Source organism: Neopelma chrysocephalum, unplaced genomic scaffold, assembly GCF_003984885.1.
Source record: "Neopelma chrysocephalum unplaced genomic scaffold, ASM398488v2 Primary Assembly neopelma1_131, whole genome shotgun sequence".
Lineage (NCBI taxonomy): Eukaryota > Metazoa > Chordata > Aves > Passeriformes > Pipridae > Neopelma > Neopelma chrysocephalum.
In genome coordinates, this window is record NW_020897793.1 from 1509069 (window position 1) to 1527245 (window position 18177).

The 18177-nt window shown below is 44.5% G+C and overlaps 1 protein-coding gene across 1 annotated transcript; it reads left to right on the plus strand.

Annotated features, from left to right (window-relative positions):
* Positions 1-1624: 1624 nt before the first annotated feature.
* SNCG (synuclein gamma) lies at positions 1625-17967 on the plus strand. Its single transcript, XM_027698667.1, has 5 exons — positions 1625-2002; positions 7036-7077; positions 7941-8068; positions 16380-16463; positions 17581-17967. The coding sequence occupies exons 1-5, from the start codon at positions 1882-1884 to the stop codon at positions 17608-17610; spliced, it is 405 nt and encodes a 134-aa protein (XP_027554468.1). The 5' UTR covers positions 1625-1881; the 3' UTR covers positions 17611-17967.
* The last annotated feature ends 210 nt before the right edge of the window (positions 17968-18177 follow it).

Below are 18177 nucleotides of genomic sequence, written 5' to 3' on the forward strand. Positions count from 1 at the left end.
TGGGAGCAGAAACAAACACCAGCCATGGCACCAGCCACCTAAGGGGAATTTTGAAAGATGGTGAGAAAAGCCTTTTTTCACTTCTTGCTGCAACAGTCTGCAACAGTGTGAGCTCCTATAATAATTGGTATGCTGTGCTGGCCTTCCTCTCAATCTTGCACTTTTTTAAATTAACAACTGATAAATTCATTAGTCTGACAGAGATTTGGCCCCTCTATATTCAAATGGAAAATTGTTCTTCATTTATAAGTACGGAGACTTATTTGTGAGAAAAAAAAATTAAGAAATCTATATATTATTTTCCAGATCAGCAGTTTTTCAGTTGTTTCAGTATGAGGTAAAAAAACCCACTCCCAAAAACTGCAGAACTATTCTTAGTTCCACAGTAAGAACTATGTTTGTGTACATGTCTGCATGTACACACAGATATGCCATTTTTTATTCAGACCTTTTTCTTTTCTGTGTAGTCATCTGAGACTTCCAGGCTGAAAACTTGTGGCAGCAGTGGCTTACAGACCACTGCACTTCATGACATTACAGTGTGCTACCCTCTCATAATGCAGCTCAGCCTCTGAATTTCATATTCTGCTTGCCTGATGAGGAGAAGCAGCCAAAGCAGGTCAGGGTTTGGGCTCAGAGGATGATGATTCATGGCTTCCGTAGTTTCACATATGGCACTATTAAAAATAAATTAATTAAAAATCACCTTGCTGCACCAGCAATTGCTTTCACAGGTGCTAGCACTGAATTTTGGTTCGCTAGTGGGACAATAGCTGATTTGGGCCACTCAGGATCTACTTCAGAAAACAACTTAACTAGAGTTTACCTGCAAGCACATTAGGATATCCAGCTGTGATTAGTTATTGTGGGTTTGTATCTTTTCCTAGCAAGGCCTGGAGGCTGGATGGATCCTCTGTGCAAACTGTAAGATTTCCCCAGTCAGTTCTGTGCTGGGTGTGTTCCTGCCCCGCTGTGCTCTGCAGCACAGGCCTCTGACGTTGGCGTGAAATGTCGTCTCGCTGTGCGGCAGCAGAGCAGAGCTCTGTCTGCAGCAACTCAGAGAAACAAATAGGAAACAGGATTTCCCCCAACAGGCGTCTCATTTTTCAGAAATGAACCGTTGTAATGGGATGTACAGCTGAGCAAAGCTCACAATTTATAGTGAATGCCTTCAGACTTGACAAATATGGCAAGTGGGACCTCTAGCTCCCTTCACCTGAGCCACCAAGCTGTAGCTGGTTCCCTTTTTCTCTCAGTATTTACTAGAAATAATGTTGTCATTACCATTTCATGCAGGGTGGGTTCTGGTAACTGCCAGACCACAGAACTTTGACCCTGTTTGTTTGCCACATGTGGTAGCAGCTTTACACACCCTCCACCCTCTAGGGACCCAGGAGAGCTGTTGTTTGGCTCCTGCTGCAGCCTCGGGAAGATGCCCTTTCAGGAACTCAGCTCTCCAGACAAAAAGTCTCCCTCTTCACATGAGAGCATCCTTGAGTGAGAGCATTGCAGCATATTTTAAAAGCTCTATCTGTCTGGAAATTTTCCAGTCAGTCCCTTACCTACTGCTGTCGTTGTCCTCCTCTCCCCCTCCCTTCTTAAAGCTTCCCAAGCAGATCCATATCATTAATATTTCAGTATCAACTGCACACAGGCATTGGCTACACTGCAGCACACTTCATCAATAAGAGCCAGCGAGAGCTGTGAGGTTTGCCACACTGCCTTCATCCAGCGGAGGAGTGAGAGCAAAGGCAGAGCCTGGCAGAGAAACAGAGTATCTGCCGAGGGTAAGGCTGCAGTTCACAGTCACAGCCTTGAGGTGCTTTTTGCTGCTGTCCCTCGTTCAGATCATCCCAGATAATACCTTAACAAGCAACAAGAATGGACGTCTTTAAGAAAGGTTTCTCCATTGCTAAAGAAGGTGTGGTGGCTGCTGCAGAAAAGACCAAGCAGGGAGTGACAGAGGCTGCGGAGAAGACTAAAGAAGGGGTAATGTATGTAGGTAAGAGAGAACTAGTTTAAATCTACATTTGAGCATGAACAGCTGCATAGATTGTCTCTGAGAAAGTCTGGGGAAATTATATTGTGGCTGGAGCTCGGGAATGAATAGCAAGGAGGTCTGAATAACATCCTCAGCTCTACACAGAGTTGCTTTGTAAACCTGGGGTGGCACAGCCTCCCCGTGCCTCAGTTTCCCCAACTGTAAATTAGACATAGAAACGATCACTACTATAGGGGACGCAGAAGGAGTGTAATGTTAAGGAGCAGATGCTCAGGTGTAAGGTTTCTGTTAGACCAGTCACTGATTGTTTGCAGAGGGAGTCAGACACTCTCCAAGCATCTGAGCACTGCTGGTCTCCACCTCACCTCCACACTGAGACACGCTGAGGAGGTCCCTGAGATGAGCCAGCAGTGTTAGTAAGAGGGGATTGCAGGATGCATCTGTTTCCCCACAAACAAACTGTTTTATCCTGAAATCCTTCTCTTGTTCACCAACCTGTTTCGTTGCCCGTGCGCACATTAATCTTGCTTTACAAGAGACGCCCAAATTCCTTTTGCCCAAAGAATAGGATCTGGGAAACAGCACGCCTGATGTCCTGTCTAGAGACCTCTCTCACAGTTAATGGGCTGTTTCAGAAACCTCTCCTTTCAAGGTCACCGTCGAAACCCACTATCTTCGCTATCTAGCAAATGCAATTATATGGCTGGATGGTCAGATATTCCAGATAATACAAAATCTACAGAGTCTTTGGTTCCCAAGACTGATTACCTTTCTGCTGATTACTGTGTTTCACACAGCTTTTTATTTTTGCTAGATGTGGGAAAGAGTGTTTATTTTAGTTGGAAAGTTTACGTGCATGTTCTTCCTGCTGTCATACTGCAACATCCAGAGCTATACTTAGCTACTATATTTAAAACAGCTCTATTGCAAATAGCTACAGACATATATTTGTACATTATAAATGAGTATAAAATTTGTATGTAGTAGGTCTGGTAATGTCTTCATCCTGAATTTTTAAATACTTAACTATTGGCATACTGGAAATGAATGGATGTAAAAGTTCACATTTCAATTTGAAGCTGACTCACAGGAAAAAAGGTAAGCAGCATCCCTATAAACAATTAAACTAACTACAGTAACTGAAACATCAGCCAGTGAAATGTCACGTATGGATGTCAGATTGTGGCATCACTGCTGCTCCACCTGCTTCCAGATTTGAGTCATGTCAGTGTTATTCAGAGTTTTTATACATAATTCCTCACATCTCTGTTCAGTCACGTTGTACACCTCCATACTGTGACCTGCTTTTCAGGTACAGAGTCTCTTTATGAGATTCTAACCTTACAATAAAGTTTTCTCTAAGTCTAAAACTAAAAAGCCTTAAAACCTTAATCTCTGAATGAGGATCAGATAAGAATCAAGATGAAGATTAAGTGCTTTCTCCTTTTATTGGTTTGGTTTGGTATAATGCCGGTTCCTGCCCTGTCATGCACTGCACAGGGCTTTGCCTTGGGCTGATTCAGTTCCTGTTGCACACTAGGGGAAGCTCAGCCCTTTGGGGAAAATTCAGTCTTTCACAGGCAGGAAAAGTCAAGGCCAGATGCTGATTAGCTCAGAAAATCAGTTTTTTTAATAACCAGGGAAGGTGGAGGCATGGTATATCTGTTAAAACTGGAATGATTAGTATGTTGTTCATGCTACCTTTTATCACTCTGTGCCACATGAAGGGTAAATCACAGACCTGAACTGTTCTTTCCCTGCTCCTTCCTTTGCAGAGCCCTATCCCAGCAGCTTCATCTAGAGCATTAGGTGACAAAACTTGAATTTTTGGATGCTAGGAGAAAACAATACTGCATCAAACCTTGAGGGTCTTTTCAGAACATCAGGAAAGGGAGGAAAATCCCCATAGCCTAGGATGGATGAAGTGGATCCCTGACTTTTATTCAGGTTTGTGCTAACTCATTGCTGACTCTCCAAGGAGGATTCCAGGTGTCTGGGCACAACCCCCACGTCTGGTGAGTCACTTGCTGCTGCCCAGGGAAAGAAAAATAATGCTCGTTCAGAGGCACCTGCCTGGAGCAAACAGTACCACTGGGGCACTGTGGCCAGCTTGTCCAAGTGGCCCTCTGGTCCAAGCAGGTTCAGCTTCCATGAGCCATGGCAGAGAGGAGATGCCTCCCTCCTGTGCTGGCACTGCAATGCGGTTCACAGCCGGGCCGGCCCGAGGTGCTGCCATTGCTGGGGCAGTCAGAGCATGGGCTGCTCCTGAGAGAAGAGGGGGCATGAAAAGAGGAGAAATCCTGTAGTGTGGGTCACCTTTGCACTTAGCAGAATCACAGACTGCTCTGCAACTTGACAGCCTCTGGGTACACCAAAGTGGCAGGGGATCCCTGCACAGTTAGTGGGGATCCAGCAGTTGGTTCAATGGGCTGTCTTTTTTTGTTTGGTTTAAAAAGGGGGATAAATGATGTTGCAGTTAATTAATGAATTTAATGCAAAGCTGCATCAGAGTATTGAGTATAAGGTCATTAGTACTGTTTAATGTTATAATTCAGTAAGCCTCAACAAAGAATGCACTTGTAGTTTTCCAGAAAGATTTTCAACTGTGTGTGTTGCAGAAAGCTCCAACGCACCAAGCTCTACTTAAACCAAGTGACTCCTGCAGGACTTAATGCCCATCATAATATCCCTTTCTACTCTAAACCTTCTCCCACTGCACAGCGCTCCACCACCTCAGTCCCACCCTTGCCGTACCAAAGCTCTTACAGATGACTCACAGCACTCAGAAGAGGCAGGATGCATGAACTTTTAATTCTGTGTACAGAAGCTGCAGGCAAGGGCTAATGAGCGAAATGAGATTGAGCATCAGGTGATTGCTTTCTGATTCAACAGATGTGGGTTGCTGGCAGGAGCGTGCACCGGAAGGTCAGGTTTCATGCGGTGCATAATGGATGTGAGCCTGAGTCATCGGGTGTGGCTGGGCCGGGAACGAGAGGCGAGCTCTCCCCGGGCTGCAGCAAGGACTCTTCCCAATGACATTGTTTCTGTGGCAAAATGGATTCGGATGTTTTTCTTCTATCTGCATCCCTCCTTTCTGGAACTATTTTTGATCAGCAAATAGAGCCCCCAACCACTCCCCTCCCCCTGTAAAAGAATTGAGCCCAGATAGTCACCTTAAAAGTCTGGTAAAAATATATAGAAGACAGAAGTCTCACTAAGAGTGTTTACTGCACAACTGAAACTCATGGAAGTCTAGTACAGCAAATCATCTACTTTGCTTACCTATCAACTGTTCTTTGACCAAAAAACAACAAAAAAGGGCTGTGCTTGAACATCTGTGTCTGACATGAGACAATCTTGTGTGTCAGATTAGTATTGTGGCAGTGTTTCATAGGAGAAGCACTGGGAGGGAAACCAAAGCACGATGGTGTCTGAATTGAACAGTGTGTGTTTGGCCCACTCAAGAGCTCACATTCATGGCTTGAGACTTGCACTTGCTCTGCTCACTGCTGTGCTTCTGCACACATTTGTGTATCACGGGCATCATTATTAAATCCAGCTCACAGCAGTGCACATGTATCACATGCACCACTAGGAACTGCAGTTTACAGCACTAACGAGTCTAATAAAGTACAAAGATTTCATCTCTTCCGTTTTAACACAGTTCAGGAGGGTGGAGTGAAATATTGAGGGCACATTGTAGTAGAACAGTTTTGTTCTGCCCCAGGCGACAATTACAACCACCAAAATAAATCAACAATGGAGAATAACATCCAATAATACGTAACATGTGTCAGGCAGAACAGAGCTGGGCTGGATCCGTTGTTATCAGGGCACTGCACCTGTTTCACTTCTCAGGCTGCTAATGAGAACGAGCTGCGGTTTGTAGCTGGTTTCTCCCACCACACCCGTGGATGCTCCACTTCCATGGAGTCGAAGATCTGCCTGGTTCTCTATTTTTATAATTTTGATGGTTGTCCATAGAAATCCTTTTGCTGTATCAGTATGGGAAATTTGAAGAGAGCCTGTTTAGGTGCAGATAATTTACAAAATACAGTGAAGTGAGACCAGTGGACTGTTTTGGCATGTGTTTTTTTAAATTGTAACAGCGATAAATTTGATCCATTATTTTTTCAATGTGTAAAGCATGTAGTTACTGTGGGGGCTGCCCATCTACCATATGATTTAGCTTATCTGCTGCAGTATAAAGGTAGAAGGGATATATAGCTGGTCACTTGAAGCATGGAGGAAAATCACAGAGATTAATTATTCCTTAGGGCTATTTGTGTTGCAAACTGAATGCTTTCACATCCTGTTAGCTTTTCTGCCTTGAGAACAGCGAGATAAATTACAATGTAAGTATACATATGGTGTACTTTCATAATTTGAGATAAAACCATCTGCATTCTGTGTATCGCTGTGAGCAGGCACTTACAGCCTAGGCTGAGGCACCAAGATGGGAATCTAGTTAGTAGGTATGTAGTAGGTGGGTGGTTGTTCTGTAAATTCAGCTTTAAGATTCTCAAGTCTTTACTGGTGGTATAGAATGAGATTTTAAAGGACTGCTACAGCCAAGTATTCTGCTGAAAGGCAGGAGAGAGTCACAGATGTGACTCCTTGTCTTGCAAGACTGAAGAAGGTGAGATTTTACCAGATGACTTAATATACTGTCATTTTTACAATTAGCTTAACATTGATTTACCACTATTTAACTGTTCTTTTAATTTTGGAAATATTCCAGGAACAATTTTTCATACTTCAGCATGATATAGTCAAAATTTTTCAGGTCTAGGCATCTCCAGAGAATTTGTTGTTGAAGTTCTCCAACTCTCAGCACAAAGGTACTTATTGACTTTATTGGGGAGGGAAACTGGTCCCCTTTTCTGGCTCTACAAATGGCTTGTGTCTGAGCAGGAGGTACCAGCAGCACTATAGCTCCCTACTGCACTTTGTAAGAACAAAAAGCCGTACGTGTCTAAAAACCATGGGTTTCTTAGCCAGGTAGCACTGATGGACTGTGTTTCCTTTCACAGGCACCAAAACCAAGGAAGGCGTGGTGCAAAGTGTGACCTCAGGTAAGAGCACAGCCCTGAGAGAGAGGTGGGAATCTGTGATGGTTTGCCAAATGGGAGGTCTGTGGAGGACACCACTGACGTGTGTGACCTTCCAGGTGATGAATGGAGGATGCTTGCCAGGAGCAGTGGTTCAGGGTCTGGCATTTGCAGTGGACACAGATGGGAGAAAATGTTTGATCAGTAGAGCAGGTCAAAAAATCTAACGAAGGTTACTTGGCAGAGTGGGATTATTCACAGCAGTTTAGACATTTCACAGTGCCAAGTGTGCTGCCCAGCATGCAAAGAGGATTTGCTTGCATCAGTTCCTATCGGGCCAAAACTGTGGTCTTTGGGAGACTCTTGTCAGGCAGTCACAGAATCAAGGACCCAGAGGGTTCCTTCTAGGACCCAAGCTCCAAGGCAGAGCAGCCATATGGACTGCCTTGAAGGGAGATAAATGGATCCTTTCCCTGGGGAATTTCATAATGATAACTTTTTTCTACCCAGGAGTATTAAATCAAACAGAAGGTACCCAGGAAGAGGTCATGCACAGTCTGCAATGCGAAATACCTTATTTGCACCATTGTGTCTTAGTATTTGACAGTGAATTTTTCATTCTGACAGTGAATTTTTCATTCTGCAGTTTCCCACAATGACTGACAGGCTGCAGTGCTGCTCTCTGAACAGCATTTTGAGTCAGACGAAAACTCTCACGTACATAACATAAATTCAGACGTGATCTCATCTAAAAAAATCCAAACAAGGACTGTACGAGGGCCAATTTCTTTTTTTACCTCAGTGCATTCATGTTATTGTCCTGGGGAATTTGGTAGCCTTTTGGCAGTGTCTAGCTCACTGACTTTCTGCTTTTGTTAAAACCCCAGTTGCTGAGAAGACCAAAGAGCAGGCCAATGTGGTGGGAGAGGCTGTAGTAGCCAGCGTGAATACAGTGGCAAACAAAACTGTAGAAGGAGCAGAGACCATCGCAGCCACCACAGGAGTTGTAAAAAAGGTATGTTTGTTTCTTCAGTGGTGTGCAGGACGGAAGAGTCACCTTTGGATTACACTTAAAATACCTTCAAACATTTACAGGTGATGGTTTTACTTACATAATGAAAGGTTTGCAGCAATATCTGCTTTTGTATAACACTTAATATTATCCTATAATGCGTAATATAGTCACAGAATCATTTAGTTTGGAAGGGACTACTTGAGATCATCTAGTCCAACCTCCTTAGGGTCAATTAGAGAGGACTCTGTTCAGCTGAATTTTTAATATCTCCACAGTTGGAGGCTCCTCAATATCCCTGAACAACCAGTGCCAGTGTTTGACCACCCTCACAGGAAGAGAGAGAAGTGTTTTCCTCTGTTCAGATGGACACTTAAATCAATTTGTGCCCATTGCCTCTTGTCCCATCAGCGGGCACTGCTGGCAAGAGTCTTTCATTTTCTTATGAATGTAGAAAAACATTTTTCCCAAGAACTTGAGCAGAAATGCGGCTGGGCTGCAGTGAGCACCTGGATGGAGTCAGAGCTCTGGGATGTGCCGGGTGGGAAGGCACAGGAGCTCAGCACTTGCCCTCACACCTGTGCCATGCTGGTGGGATACACAGCTCGGCCCCGGCAGCTCCGGAGGCAGCAGAGGGCAGCAGCAATTCAGGCAGAGCCCCGTCCCGGCAGAGAGCCTGACCCTGCTGCTCTGCTTCCTGCTGGTTTTGGCAACATCCAAGCACTTATTGATAAAGGCCATGTGATCCAAATTGTGCACAGATTAAGCCAGATTCAGACAAGGCATCTTCTGTCCTCCAGCTTAATTTGGCAAACTGGACTGCTTCAAGTGAGGGGATTAAGGAGCATGTGAAGGAGCAGAACAGTTCCCTAGATGAAGGCAGTGTTGACCATTAGAGAAGATGCTTTCCCTGGGTGGTAACAAACAGCAACCATTTGTACAGCACGAGGCTGATACTTGGCAGCTCTTTGGTAAGCCCAGCTCTTTCCCCTCTTCAGAGGGCTGTGATCACTGCTGTTGACAGCCACATGAGCTAGATGAGTCACAACAAACCCAAACCCAGAATCAAAGCAAAGCCAGGCTGGCCAAAATTGTTTTAATTGTTCAGATAGTCGGCTGATTAATTTCCTGACCTGCACGTAAACACATTGTGATGTGAAACAAAACTTCTACACAGCATATAAATCCTGGGAGAATAGCCTAACAAAAGAGGGGAACAGCAGCTATGAGTGACGCAAAATGTCCTCCTGCAAGCATGTGAAAAGGGGAGATACAGGAGTTCTGCTAAGCCCTTGGGATAAGATTAATCTCTATTCCCACAGCATTTGGGCTATAGGAGCAAACAGTGATTCCTAATTCCATGGGGCCAGAATACCCCCTTCAACCTTTCAGCTGATCTGGTGCAGGGTGATTGACTCAGGAGAGTGAGGAATTTGCTGACTGTAGGAATCCTTCCTGCAGATATTGGACTGTCTCCCCTCTAGCAAGGACTAAGCAGCAGCAATCCTGTTCCCCTTTCCTCCTAAGTGAGAGCCCCACCTCAAAGACTACAGTTTACAGCTGATTTCAGAACTCAAATGGGTCAATGTTATCTGTTTCCATCTTTGTGAAGAAAATCAGTAATTCCTTCACCCTATTAGAGATTTTGGCTTATGCAGATGGCAGGCAATATACAGAGCTGTGAGTTTTTGGAGGGTTAAAGCATTAAGCATCTGAGCTGTCATTCTGGCATCTTCCATTGATTAGAGTGCTGATCTGACTGCTTAGAGTTAAAATGGAGATCGATCAAGAAATAAAAAGTTAGGATGTGTCACATGCCAAAGGGCAGACTAAATGGAACCAGGAAACTGCTTTGGACACAGCATCATGGTGTCATGCCAAACAGCAGAGGTGGGCAGCAGAATGAAAACAGGAGGAGAAAAACAAGACAAAGTCACAGGAGAAAGGAATTCAGGAAAAAATGTTTGTTTCTGTGAAAGAGGGGTCATCTATTCTACTGGTTTAGCTCAGCTTAGGAGTGCAAATCTTTTATTCATGCTCACTCACCATACTTATTAGTATAGAGCTAGACACAGAAGATTGAGCTCTGTGAGCAGACCCAGCGCCTCCCAGCTGCTAATTGTTCATTGCCTTGGAGCCAAAGCTGCTCCTGAGGGAAGGCCCTGAAAGGAATATAAGGAATTGTGCTGGGCTCTCGGCACCGGCTGCCTTTTCTCCAGATCTGCTCCTATTGTGCTGCACAGTTTGCTAATGGAAATACATCCAGAGTCTGCCAAGAGCAGCATTGGGCACTATAATGCCTATGGGAGACCCACTGAAGATACACTAAGACTGATAAGTTAAAGCTTTTAGATGTTTAAGCAGTGAACACCTACTGTTATCATCTTGCAATCCTGGAGTCATACTTCTGTATGACTCCTTTCAGCCCCTGAAGTTTGAGGGAGCTGTTATATCCAGTTCTGAGACTTCTTTGTGTTCCATCCTCCTTTCTAATTGCACAGAGCAGTTGCTAATGCCTTATTTCTGTTTTCAGCTGTCTCCAGTGCTGTTCCCTGCTGACTTTATTGTTCAAAGCACCAGGGATCTGTGTGAAAGCCTGGCACTGAGCAGTGCAGGAGGGTGACTCGGGTCTGGGGGAGGCAAGTGGCCTAGGAGGCATGTCTCCAGCTGAGCTTTCCCAGTATTAATATCAATTATGGAGAGCTCGTTGACATTTAATCTGTGCATTTGACAGCTGGCATGGGCGGCAGGAGAGGGGAACTCTGAGGATTCTGAGTTAAGTTTTGCTCATGACAGCAACCATGGATTGGTCCAGTTCTGTGGGTGTATCACATCGTGACTTGGGTCATGGGAAAGAATTCAGCCTGCTATTGGATCATGGCAGGCACACCCATGGGGCAGTTGGCAACCTGCTGCTTCTTGCTGTCCTTGGTGGGAGCACTCAGAGCCATGCAGAAGGAAATGAGGCTGGAGTAACTCTATGCCTATGGAGGGGTGCCAAGTACCAGATGAGAACAACCTTGCCTAGTGTTGGCATCGCCTGATAGGGCTTTGGCACTGGCCTGGTCGCTGCTCACTGAGTACAGGAAAGTATTGACTGATTTGGGGGAGTTTTTAAGTAATAACTAAAAAATACGTAAGTTAAGAGATTATAAACTCGCCACAATTTTTCTGATCCACAAAGGAATGAAACCCATCAGTAATGTGTTCTGTCTGTGGCTCTGCACCCATCCCCATCCCTGGGGTGGATGTTAAGAGATTCCAGTGAGATAACCACCCACTACATATCCCTGTCTTAGGAGAGGATTAATTCTTCGTCTACATGACGCAGCACAGAGCTTGCTGCAATGCAGATACCACGTGGCTGGGAACGAGGGTGTGTACATACACACACTCACAAAATGTCCTTCAGGGAGTGGAACAATTTCCCCAGTATGATGCTTCCCTACACCCTCCGCCTAGATCTTCCTCTTAGATCTATTTGCCTTGTCAGTTTTTATGATTTAGTTGTCAGCTCATGACTCTGTCTCTTTGAATTGAGTTTGATCCTTTTTTTGTCTCGCTCCATTAATTATTGGAGCAGTTGTCAGTTATGTGCATCCGCTGGGTGCGTTCGCTGGATCACAGCGTTTCCCTGTGCGCCTGATCTCGTGTGCATGAGCCGCACCCAGGCTGGGGCTCATCGCTTTCATAACCACTGCACATTCTGGAGGTGAACGTTTGTGGCCTTGATTCTGTTCACTCACACCCTGCAACACCACCAAGGCCAAGGCAGTCGCACCGAAGGAATTGGATGCAGAAACTGAGTGACCTCCCTGTTCATGTTAGTCTGGGCAGGGCAAGCGCCACTAGGAGAGAGCAACCAAGGGCATTTGAGAGGCCAAGGAGGGCAGAGCTGCTGAACAAGAGGAGCAGGGAAATCAGCAGCTAAACTACCTTACAATTAAGTAGAATAAATAGTTGCAACTCTTCCCCTTGGCATTCAAGCTTCTCTGTACTTGGTTGATGCAGTGATGCATCCCAGTAGTATCCGTCCACATCTGATGGAGCAGGGTGGAAAAAGCAGTGTGGAACAGGGTATTCTGCCTACAGGCACTTTTTTTATGCTTCCTTCTCAGTCTCAGTGCGTCCAGGTATACATTTTCCCATGAAAATAGCTGAGTTAGTGGCACTGATGAAGCCTTAAAGTCTACAAGACCATGTGTTTGCTTCATGGCTCAAAGCTGTGCCGCAGCAATCCTGTAGGATACATTGTTAAATATGTATTATTTCTATAAGCAGTCCCAGGAAAGTGTGAGAGTCTGGCTGTGAGCTGGATGAAAAAAAAGCCACCCCAAGAGTCCATCTGGATTTGTAGGGTAAGACAGGGCTCCTGTGTGCCCATCTGTCTGTCCTGTTGGTAGGTCCACTCACTTGAGGCACGAGTTGACCTCTTATAGCTGTCAGCATCACTCCAAGCACGTTCAGCCTGAAACCTATACAGCACAGCCTGTCCATAGGACCTGTCAGGTTGCCTGAGGATTTATGAGGGAGTGGAGTGGGGATACTGCCAAATACTGTTGTGTTTGCTCCAACGCCCAAGGTCAAGAGCGCTACAGGAGGCTGAACCTCTCTGCCTTATGCAATTGATGTCCCATTGAGGGCTGTTAAATTTGTAGCAGATGAGGCTGCCAGTGAACCTCTCTGGCTTTACAGCCTAATAATAATAATAATAATAATAAACTCTTGCTCGCCACTGAATTTTTTGAGATTCTAATGAGTCATATGCCAGCATCCAATATTGGATTGCTTTCTCTGTTATATAAGGAAGATAATACTAATAAGGTTATTTTTGTCTGAATTTTTGAGAACAGCAGAAAAGCCCCACGGGCTTATAACGTGATATAGATAAAAATATAAATTCCATTTTGTATATGGACTCGGAACATACAACTCAGTTGGTAAGCTGGAAAAGGGGAATTTCTTAGAACCTGGGGGGAAAAAAGAAATCTGAGAAATCAAATTATAGTTAATTATTTTTCAATATTCTTGGGTTTTCAAATCAGTTTAAAAAAATATTAAAATATCTGAACCCAGGAGCCTGTAGTATAATCTATTTAAGATCTCAACATTACACAGGAATATCTTTATAAATGGCAGATCCTAATTTGTCGAGTTTTTCATTTATGATAGCTGAACATGTACCTGTGTTTCATAACCTTAGTGAAATATTGTTTTTTATATATATAAATCTTCTATAGTGTATATATTTTATATGGGAATGTATTTTTTTATTCATAAAATATTTAAAAACTTGTATGGTATTCCTTTAAGAAATTCTAAGGTCTTGTGTTTCACTTAACTGTTATGTTAAAGTCCTTAATTTTTCTCTCTTCACTAGCAAAAAAGATTCAACTTCTCCTCCAAAAATAGAAGAAAACAGCCCATAGCAAATTGATTTTTTTTTCATTTAAAATACTTATTCTAAGGCAATGCATGACTTCTGAGGGGACAAAATCTGATTTCCCTTTAAGAGCAGGAGGACCAATACTAATTGCTTCATGGTTTCAGCATGCCTTTCCCTTAGAAAATCTTGTCCCTTTTAATGAGCAGATGAACAGTGAAAGGAATGGCAAAACTCTTGCTGTCCCCCAGAGAAGCTGGATTTTCACCTTTGCTTTCTTGCCCAGCGTTGTGCTGTGGGTCAGTGTTATAGCTGGAGCTCGTACCCGGGCATCTCTGGCTCTTCATCCAAAGTGAAGACCCTTCCATCACATGGTCCTCCTCTGTTTTCCTGAGCAGTTACCGCAACCCTCAGCCAGCTAACACCCAGCTGAAGAATGCAGCCCTTCCTCATCTCGGGATCACTATTCTGGGCAGGGTGGGAAGCGCGTGAGAAAAAGGCTGTGAGGCGACGTCCCTAACACAGCCTGACACCTCTTCATCCTGCAATTGTGCTGGTTCCTCCACCAAAGTTTAGAAATACTATCCAGAAACATGGTTGCTTCCCTTTCTAAAAATAGATGGTTGATTTTTGTCCTTCTGGAGCAGAGCCTTGGCAAGGAGAGCACGATTTAAGGGATATAACAAGCAGCACAATAGCTGAACAGGGATTCTTCAGCCCATCCGTTGCTCTTGGATGCAGTGTCCTGAGGGTGGTCCTCAGGAAGATATCCCTTTTCCATGACTCTTTCCACCTCTGCCACAGCTGAGCTCCCTGCCCACAGGAACAGGAGGTGGTTGTACCCTGTAGAAAGACAGAGTGCACCTCACTTGTCCTTGTGTTCCTGTGAGCTGTCCTCCAGTGTTCCCAGCGCAGCTCAGCACCTTAGGCAGTCGCCTTTGATTGACCTTCACGATTTCACACAGCAGCTGGTAACTCCACCTGCAAAACACCTACGAGACACCTGCTGTTGCAGCTACCGTGAGCAGCTTGCATTGCAGATTTCTTTCCTTTCCACCTAACAGCCAGAAAACCTGCCTGTAAAGCTTGAAAATACAATTTGAGGCTGTTTTTACCCACTTTGGCCTAACGTGTGCTGTTGAGTTATAAGGCGTAGTCCTTTTTATATGCATCTGAAGTCTTTTCAAGCCACAGGCTGGATCCTGAGGCTGGATGAGCCTCCATAAATTCAGAGTAGTGAGCTGTTTGCTGACTGCAGGGGAGTTGCATTTCTGAAAGGCTGTGGTTGAGTGGCTCCCTCAGAGCAGTGGCCTCTCCACAACAGCCACGGTCCCTGCTGTACTCGGAGAAACTGTCTTCCATGATGTGCACAATTTAATGTCATTGAATTACCTGGGCTTACTTAAAACAGCTCAGGCCAACAATTAAGGGCATGTTCCTTAGGAAAAGGTAGTCACACTGTGTTTCTCATCTGGAGACACCCCAGTGCATGGTGCTCTCCATAAACAAACTTCTAGTCTCAGCAGGGAGATGAAGGGAATGCCTGCAGCTGTGACAGATATCAGTACTGGGCTGCAGCTCAAATTTTGGCTGTTTTCTGGTTTTGGTGGATTGATATCATGGTAGCTCACATGGAGAGCAGGAAGCCTATAGGTAGGACAAGCAGGTTGCAATGTTTCCATCTCCTGGCTCCCCTTCCTGCCACAAATGGACCTGAAGTCCAATTTCCAGCTTAAATTTTCATGGGCTCTACCTTATATCTGCATAACTCTGTCTGTTTTTCACTTTTTATTTCATATCCCCTCTTCTTCCATAATTCAGTCCCAAAAGCAGCAGGAGTGCTCTTCTGCTGATAAGAACAGTTGTGACTGAACAGGAAAATAAGGACACGTGTCAAAATTAAGAGTGGAGTTCCCCAAAGACACAGGAGCATGAAGTTCTGTTTACAGGAGGTTTGGCAGGGACGTTTGATCTGTACTGCATCAACAGCAGCACCAGGGAAAGTGGTGGCCCTGTGTTTCAAAATGTTAAAATTCAAATGATAACTCTGTCCTCCATGCAAAATTGACTTTACGTAATAGGTGTGTCTCTGATTCCCTCTGTGTTAGCCCTGACTTCACCTGGGAAAAGAGTAATTCAGGGAGACTGCTGGGCATGTGTGCTCAAAGGGAACAGAGAAGCTTAGTAATTTTGAGTTGCCTGGTGATTTGGGGCTGGGCTATAGAAGTCCTGCTATTTGTGCTTCCTCCTGTTCTCACTGACTGGTTCCACACAGGGGCATTTGTTCTTTCTGTCCAGTACGGTCAGGGTTTTGTCTTCTCTTCCCATGTGGCCAAATTATGCTTAAAGTAACTGCCTGGTAATACAACCTTTTCTCTTCTTTTTGGGCTAGGAAGGAAGCTGAAAGATGCAGGCAAGTAGCTAAAAGAGCCAAAAATGATTATGTAAATACTTGGACTCAAACACAAATCCTTTGATAATGACACTTTATCTGAAGCATGACATTAACACCACCACAGTACTGCTGTATCCCAAATTGGTTTTAGTCTATGCATTAAGTGCTTAGGGTAAGTAAGATAATGTGGGGAAAGGCTTGGCGTAGTCTTATTGTAGGTAAATTTATTTATTCCTCCCAAATTTCTTCACACTGAAAGAGTCAAAACTCTGGTCTCAGTAACAGAAAAAGAACTGATTTTTCTGTATGAAAAAGACCAAAAACCAGGTGGTAGGAAAAGGAATTGCTTTTTCACAGATATCTGCTCCAACAAGCCGCACAACAAAAGTGGATTTCAAGCAATATTAAAGCTGGTGTTTTATTTGGGTGTGTAATGCTCAATCAGTCGTGCAGTCTGCTCGAATGGTCTGTCTGAGATTAGGGCGATGACTCTGCATGTGGCAGCGAGGACAAACATCTTGCTTGTGACTTGGCAGGAGGACCTGGCAGCGCCGCAGCCGCTGGAGCAGCCCCGGGTGGCCGGAGAGGGGGCCCCGGCGCCAGGCACAGGCGGTGCAGAGGTAAGGGGGTGCCAGGGCCCTGCCTGCCACGGCCCCCGCGCTCTGGGGGCCACACATGGGCTCTTTCTGGGTTACTGCTTCCCCCCCTCCCCGGGATAATTCCTCTTTGCACCCTGTGGTTGTAGATCTGCCGTGTGAGGTTCCCATCAGTATTCCCACTTTCCTGAGTTATTTGACAAAAACCTGAGCTCATCAGTTCTCGCTTTTGCCACTTCTGTTTTTTTTGGGACCAACAATTTTCTGTTAGAGACAGACTGGACAGAGTGTAAACTGCTGCCTGATGTGGGTTGATATTGTGGATGGACATATAATAGTTAATGCTTTCTTTTGGTTTTGTCATCACATGAAACAGCTTTTTCCTTGTTGCAGCCATGCTTTAGAAGAGCTTTAGGTAAAAAGTTAGATTTTTCTATAGATTTTTCTGCATTTAAATTAGCTCTTTTAATTTTTGATCTGTTCTACCTGCAATGTCCTTTTGAAGCCCTGGGTCAGATGTCAGTCTTTGGGCCACTTTCAGCTCTTTAACAAGAATAACTTATTGTCCAACAAGGATGCTTTAAAGGGGCAAATACTTCTCACACAGTATTTCCTTTATGATTTCAGTCCTAAGGCCTTTGTCTGCCCACTCCACAGGTACTGCACGCACCCAAACCCCACATTTTTCAGCTTTTTCAAAGCTCAGACTGTTTTCGTGGTGTCAGCTTGCACCTACCACTCTCTGCCAGCCATCACCCCTGCTGCCAGTCCCTGAAATGAGCCCCACTAATGTGACTGACTCCATGGCTGCACCAGGGCTCATGTCAAGCTGCAGGAGCAGACCCAGCAGCAGAAAGCAGGACATTCCTGCTGGTGGCAGCCTGGCCCCACATTAGCTCGACTTCCACCATCTGTGAACTCACACCCTCCTTTTCCCTGGAGGTCAGTGGGAGTGTGTCTGGTTTCCAGAAGGAATGGATATTTCATTTATTTTCTCCACCACATATGGTCCTCATTGTTTTGTAGCTGTTTATGATTTTTTTGTGTGGTGACTATTACCATTGGTTTTTCTCTTAATTTTATTTATATATGTTTTCCACTAGAAATATTTAACTGTTTTCCTATCTCTCTCCTCTCACAGGGTGAAATTGAAGGCGATCCATCAAGTTAGGGAATCCTAGGTCAAGAGAGACCATTCCAAGAGCATACGTGGAAATATTAGCTGACACTACAACAGGAAAATCCCACTGTCCATAGACTAACTACATTCAGCTCTGTAGTCTTTCACTTGCCTCAAAAAGAATTGTACAATATATGTAAGCCAGACCCCTCTGATTGTAAGTAAAGTGCAGGTGTGTACCGGGGGGTCTGTCCTTCCCCATCTCCCTCCTGGCTTCCCAACCCAATTGCTTTGCATCTTTTGGTTGGACTCACTGGTCTGTGTCTCGCGTCCATCTGCACTGGCACTTGGGATCTCTAGGTATTGTGGAAATATTTTTTTTTAACTAATAAAAAAGTGTTTGAACACGTTTTTTGTTTTGTCAGTTTTATTTGCACGTTTTAGATGTGGATTCTTCCAAACAGATGCACTCTTCCTGTAACAGTGCAGTATCAAGACACAAGGATCTCAAAACTATAAGGGTCTTAAAAAGGTGGAGAATTGTGAAAAATTGTATTTCTGAAGTCAATACTGTAGGTAGGCCAACTTCCAGTCTTTCAGGGCTGAGAAACAGATATT

Bases quoted from the DNA above. Each gene is read 5' to 3' on its own strand.
- SNCG (XM_027698667.1), top strand. From the start codon at position 1,882: ATGGACGTCTTTAAGAAAGGTTTCTCCATTGCTAAAGAAGGTGTGGTG. The intron at 7,078-7,940 runs GTAAGAGCACAG...TTAAAACCCCAG, and splicing joins GGTGCAAAGTGTGACCTCAG to TTGCTGAGAAGACCAAAGAG. The intron at 8,069-16,379 runs GTATGTTTGTTT...GTGACTTGGCAG, and splicing joins CCACAGGAGTTGTAAAAAAG to GAGGACCTGGCAGCGCCGCA.